The sequence below is a fragment of the Ipomoea nil genome, unplaced genomic scaffold, assembly GCF_001879475.1.
Source record: "Ipomoea nil cultivar Tokyo-kokei standard unplaced genomic scaffold, Asagao_1.1 scaffold0706, whole genome shotgun sequence".
Taxonomy (NCBI): Eukaryota; Viridiplantae; Streptophyta; class Magnoliopsida; order Solanales; family Convolvulaceae; genus Ipomoea; species Ipomoea nil.
Window position 1 is genome coordinate 1070442 of NW_017617134.1, and position 6000 is coordinate 1076441.

At 38.0% G+C, this 6000-nt stretch overlaps 2 protein-coding genes across 2 annotated transcripts; both read left to right on the top strand.

Moving 5' to 3' along the window:
* Positions 1-638: 638 nt before the first annotated feature.
* Positions 639-1528, top strand: LOC109176435 (NADPH:quinone oxidoreductase-like). Its single transcript, XM_019325864.1, has 3 exons — positions 639-807; positions 896-1087; positions 1183-1528. Exons 1-3 carry the CDS (start codon positions 720-722, stop codon positions 1479-1481), a joined length of 579 nt encoding a protein of 192 aa, XP_019181409.1. The 5' UTR covers positions 639-719; the 3' UTR covers positions 1482-1528.
* A 2163-nt stretch (positions 1529-3691) lies between these two features.
* LOC109176364 (cysteine-rich repeat secretory protein 3-like) lies at positions 3692-5730 on the top strand. Its single transcript, XM_019325807.1, has 3 exons — positions 3692-4975; positions 5276-5383; positions 5489-5730. Exons 1-3 carry the CDS (start codon positions 4195-4197, stop codon positions 5494-5496), a joined length of 897 nt encoding a protein of 298 aa, XP_019181352.1. The 5' UTR covers positions 3692-4194; the 3' UTR covers positions 5497-5730.
* Positions 5731-6000: the final 270 nt, after the last annotated feature.

The following is a 6000-nucleotide window of genomic DNA, read 5'->3' on the forward strand; positions in this document are numbered from 1 at the left end:
GGGCGCGAACTCTCTCTTCAAACTATGGGACCTACAATTTGTAAAAAAATTGGATTCTTACAAGAGCACTCCATCTCCTCTCTCTCCCCCTTTTCTCTCTTCCATGTAGCAAAAGCAACGGAAAGAATCATGAAAAATCTCTTTAACGGGATGCTCTTATTAGTTTCTTTCTTCTTACTAGCTCATTTGGATTGAGTAGGGCACCCGTGAGTTTCAAGGCCATTTGTTGTTTGTTTTGTAATACTTGTAATGAAGAGATTGATATGGGGGCTAGCTTTTCTCCACCCCACATAGTTATATGTTTTATTTGGGTAGAGAGAGCACGAATACATTGTTATTCACTTTGGTGACAAATTTTTTTCATTTTAGCCATAGAAATTTCTGTCCCTATTTTCGCATTTTTTGGTAGTGATATGTGGTGACGGGAGCAGAGAACTAATCAAAACAATACTCCGTGAGTCCGTGTATATATTTAGAAAAGAGAAATTAAAGCGGCGCGGGAAATTAAAAACGAGAAAGAGCTGAGCTGCAGAGTGCAACATTCGTCGCAAAAGACAAAAGAGCCGTAACACTTTTTTCAGAGCCGCCATGGATGAAGTTGGAATAAGCTCCCGCAGCCGGAGACTTTTCAGCTGGATCACTTTTTTCATGTATAAATTCTCGGTGTTAGCCGTAACACCTCAAACCATTTTGAAAGTAACAGATCAGAGCAGCAAAAAATGGCAACTCAACCACCGGTTATCAAAGTCGTCGCCCTCTGCGGTTCCCTCCGCAAAGCTTCTTACAATCGCGGTCTCATCCGCGCCGGTAACGCCGATCTTCCCCTGGAATTACTCATTGAATTAGTATATATACTCCATTAATCAATCTTCTGATTATATTTATATGTATATAGCGACGGATATTTGCAAGGAATCAATCAACGGGATGGAGATAGAGTACGTGGACATATCGCCCTTACCGTTTCTGAACACCGATCTGGAGGGAGACGGAACATTTCCACCGGAGGTGGAGGAATTCCGCCAGAAGATTCTCGGAGCCGACGGCGTACTCTTCGCTGCTCCGGAATACAACTTATCCGTCGCCGGTACGTACTACTCGCCAAACATAAAAAGGTCAAATTAACGGTGAATTTAAATTAAACGTAACCCTAACTGTGTATGTACTGTTGTTTTCTATCAGCACCTCTGAAAAACGCGATTGATTGGGCGTCTCGGCCGCCGAACGTGTGGGCTGACAAGACGGCGGCAATCGTGAGCGCCGGAGGATACCTAGGAGGAGGATTAGGGCAGTTCCACCTCCGGCAAATCGGAGTTTTCCTCGACCTCCATTTCATCAACAAACCTGAGTTTTTCCTGCATGCATTCCAGCCTCCTGCGAAGTTCGACGTGGACGGCAACTTGATCCATGATGCCACCAAGGAGAAGCTTAAGAAACTCCTTTTATCCTTGCAGAAATTCACATTGCGCCATCTAATCTAACGAAGAATGAATAATTTGAATGAGTATAGGAAACGAAATTCACCCCTAGCCCGAAGTGCTGAATGAATTTTGTTATAATATTTTAAGAATATTTGGATCGATATATAATTATATAAATTATAACATCAAATATTATATAGTGCAATTGATTAAATTGATGGGATCAATTATGTTTACGAGGAAAATAATCGCCCAATTACTCGTGCACGGATAAAATTTTTTATTATATATTTAGATAATAAAATTAAATACAAAATTAAAAAAAAATCCTAATATTGAACGTGTACATTATTTGATTATATCACTCAATTAATTGAATAATATATGACTCGTTTGTCTGCAATTATGGTAAAAAGATCAATATGTAATACGATTTATGTAACTATATTATTATTAGTTCATAATATTACTAATTTCTTGTTTATTTTTTATTATTGCAACATTTTCATAAATATGTAAGAAACACTGTAAGAAACAGTTCACTTTCACTTTTTGTTGCGGTTGAAGAGCAGAGAAATGCAAATGAAAAAAATTATGAAATTAGCAAAAGAACCGAAGTTTTTTGTTGTCATTTTAATGTTCATTTTAATATTTAGCGCTAGTGTTAAGATTACCAAATAAATAAAACAAAAAGAATTAGTGACCTGGTGGACACTCTGAATACGACACGCGCCCGCTGGCAAGAGACTCCAAAAGCATGTCCTCTGCAATTCTACAAAACCAAAAGCTTGTCCTCTGCATGACTGTTTGTTTGTTTGTTCCTGATTTTTGTTTATTCTATTTTTGTTATTTTCACAGCACAGCAGGATGAAAGGGTCTTATGCACAGGGTAGGCCTAGAACAAGGAGTGAATGGGATGCCTACGATGCGAAGTCCATTGAAAAGAGAAAACGAAAAAGAAATGGGTCGGGGTCAGATGAGAAGGGGGAGCAGTGCTGTGGAGGTAATTTCAGTTGTCGATTGGATTAATGATAGCACATCCTTACTTGGCCCCATTGCTAGCATTATTCATGCTTGCAAGGAGTTTGTTGCTAGAGCCTGGGAGGTGAGACTTTCATTTTGTCTTCGGGAGGATAATATGGTGGCGGACATTTTAGCTAATGAAGCGGTTATGCGCCGTTGTGATTGGATGGAGTTTGCAGGACCGCTTAATCATATTGTGGATGTCCTTGAGCTTGATAGAGAGGGTGATGCGTTTTGTGTCTCTTTGTAAGAGTCGGGTCTTGCCGGCTCGGGGGTCCCCCTTCTCCCAAAAAAAAGGTGCAAACCTATATGTTTAATTAATCTCTTGAACTAAAATAGTAGCTAATTTGATACATAAATTTTTAAAATTTTTTGCATTTTCATTTTTACTATTTTTCAAATTGTTTTAGTTTTGCCTACTCAATAATAAGCTTCATCACTCCTTCAAAAATGTATTATTATTCAAATAATTAATGGATATAAAGAACTTTTATTTATAAATAAAGAATATCACATAAAAATAAAATTTAGGATGTGAATAAGGGTCAAATAGGCCATCAAACTACATACCAAAATGTAATTAGGCCACTCAACTCAAAAAAGTTACAATTAGGTCCATGAACTACACAAATTCATGCAATTTCACCAAAAATGACTTGTTTACCTGTTGTATCGGTTACAAAATGAAAAATAATTTTTAAACTTTTATTTTAATAATTTTAAATAATAAATTATTTTAAAATTAAAAAAAAAAAAAAACTGCCCGAGACGAAGGGGTCTCCGGCCAGCCAGGAGACGAAGGGCTCCCTTCGTCTCCGGCCAGCCAAGAGACGAAGGGGATTCGGTTTTTTTTTTTTTTTTTTTTTTTTTTTTTTTTTTTTTAATTTTAAAATAAATTTTTATTTAAAATTATTAAAATAAAAGTAAAAAAATTATTTTTAAATTTGGTAACCGACACGTTAGCGTATCAATAGGTAAACAAGTCATTTTTGATGAAATTTCATGAAATTGTGTAGTTCAGAGACCTAATTGTAACTTTTTTGAGTTGGATGACCTAATTACATGCTCATGTGCAGTTGAATAACCTATTTGACCCTTATTCCTTTCGGATGAAAAGAAAACATCAATTTTTTCCATAAAACCTATATGGATGACTCTGCAACTATTTTGAAATTGACAAAATAACATATTTCTGTACCTAGAAAATAAGTTCAAATTCAAAAAAGTGGTGTTGACTAGGTTGGTCAAACTTGGACAGTTCTCTCCCCAAAAAGAACAGATAGATTCCTTTCCTCTTCTTCAGTCATCACTCAGCTCTCTTCTCTGTAACCAAGGGAATATTTTCCTCTACCTAATTGAGCTCTTTCATGACCATTTTGTTCTCATTCTCTTCAAATACTGTAATATTCTATTTTTTTTTCTAAGGATTTGACACTATTTTCTTTTGTATACTCCAATAAAATAATCCAAGTACTGAGATAGAGTGATAGATATAAGTGGTACGACCACTCACCACCTCCCTTCACCTCTGCATAATCCAAGTAGGAAGTGAATCCCAAACCGCATTATTATACGGAGTACTAAGTTACAAGTAAAATCAAGACACTTTTTTTGAGAAGCCAAACGCAAGAAGCAGAAACCAAGAAATCAGAGCGCAAACCCAGAAATCTTTGCCCATTCTTTACTAGAAAGCTTCCCCAAAATCTCATCTTTACCATGATTTGATGCGTCAAGAGTCCAGACTCCAGAGATGGGTTTGTCCAGAAAGCCCTCTTCTTCCTTCATTTCTGTGTTCCTGGTTGTTCTTCCCATTATTATTCTTGGGCTCATTTCGCAAGCCAGCTCTGAATCTGGCTACGCCACCTTGATTTACAAGGGGTGTGCAAAGCAGGATTTACCAGATCCATCTGGGGTTTACTCACAGGCCCTCTCTAGCCTCTTTGGGTCTCTCATTGCCCAGTCCTCAAAGGCCAAGTTTTACAAGAGCACCACTGGGAGTGGGCAGGCCACCATTACTGGGCTCTTCCAGTGCAGGGGTGACCTCTCAAATGTTAACTGTTACAACTGTGTGAGTAGGCTCCCAATCCTCATAGACAAGCTGTGTGGCAGGCCTGCGGCTGCAAGAATCCAGCTTTTTGGGTGTTACATGCTGTATGAAGTTGCTGGGTTCCCCCAAATCTCTGGGATGGAGATGCTGTACAAGACTTGCAGTGGGAAGAATGCCCAGGGGTTTGAGGAGAGGAGAGACACTGCTTTCACCAATTTGGTTGGTGGGATTCCCAGTGCCAATGGCTTTTACACCACCAGCTATGAGTCTGTGTATGTGTTGGGCCAGTGTGAGGGTGATGTGGGCAATGCTGATTGTGGTCAGTGTGTCAAGAATGCTGTTCAGAGAGCTCAAGTTGAATGTGGGAGCTCCATTTCTGGCCAAATTTTTCTCCATAAGTGCTTCATTACCTATTCTTATTATCCCAATGGACTCCCTAAAGGCTCATCACCTTCTTCATTCTCATCTCCTTCCTCCTCTTCAGGTAATCCATTATCTTCTGTTTGCTAGCTATTTTGGTTATATAGTGTCACTCTAATCAAGAAATTTGTTCTCTTGGACTTATTGCCTTTATGCCTTAGTATATTGTCTTGATAGATAGATTAAAGAGTTAAATAACACAAATTGTAATATGTAATGCTTTAATTTCGACAAGATGTTTGTATAGTTTAGATTAGATTTGGGGGCTCTTTGAATCTTTAATCAATTAATGTCTATTGGAACTGCAGTAGTTTATGTGACAAATAACTAACATCACATGTTCGATAATGATTTGCGGGTTCAGGGCAAAATGCAGGGAAGACGGCAGCAATAGTAGTAGGAGGAGCAGCGGGAGTGGGCTTTTTAGTCATACTTTTGTTGTTTGCTAGAAGTTTACTGAAGAAACGTGATGGTAAGTGTAGCGTCACATAATGGTACAATGTTGTTATGTTACAATTTACGAACCTCTCTTTGATATTTGAACAGTCTCTTATGCCATTTTTTGTGTCTTCTGCAGATTATTGAAGGGGGCATCTGAGTTTTTAGCCGAAGCTTTTCGTGAGGGAAAATATGTGATATCTTATTGGTTCTGGATTCTTGTTACTGGAAAACTATTCGGGATGTGGGTCGGGGAAATTTTTGGGGATGTTGCCTGTTGATGAATGTTAGTTACGTAAATGATTTTTTTTGGAGAAATGGTGCGAGAAAAGAATGCATTTTTTTTTTTTTGGCAGCAATGAAAAAGTTTGGAAATAGCCATGTGAATGCCATCTCGATCTTTTTCCATCTTCTTGCATAATTTGTGTAGTCTTGGGTGCATTACAAACACCTAGAAGTCCTAGGAGTAACAACCACTTTGCTTAAAATAATGGAACAACTTTAATACTTTCCACAAAGCCATGTCCCTGTCTCTTTGCGTGTTTATAAATGCAATTGTGATTCATTCCTTTATCTATGTTTTCTTTCTGTGTTCTTCTCTTTACACTAGTTGAGCAGCTAGACTTTGCATATTTGTCTACTTAGAAACAC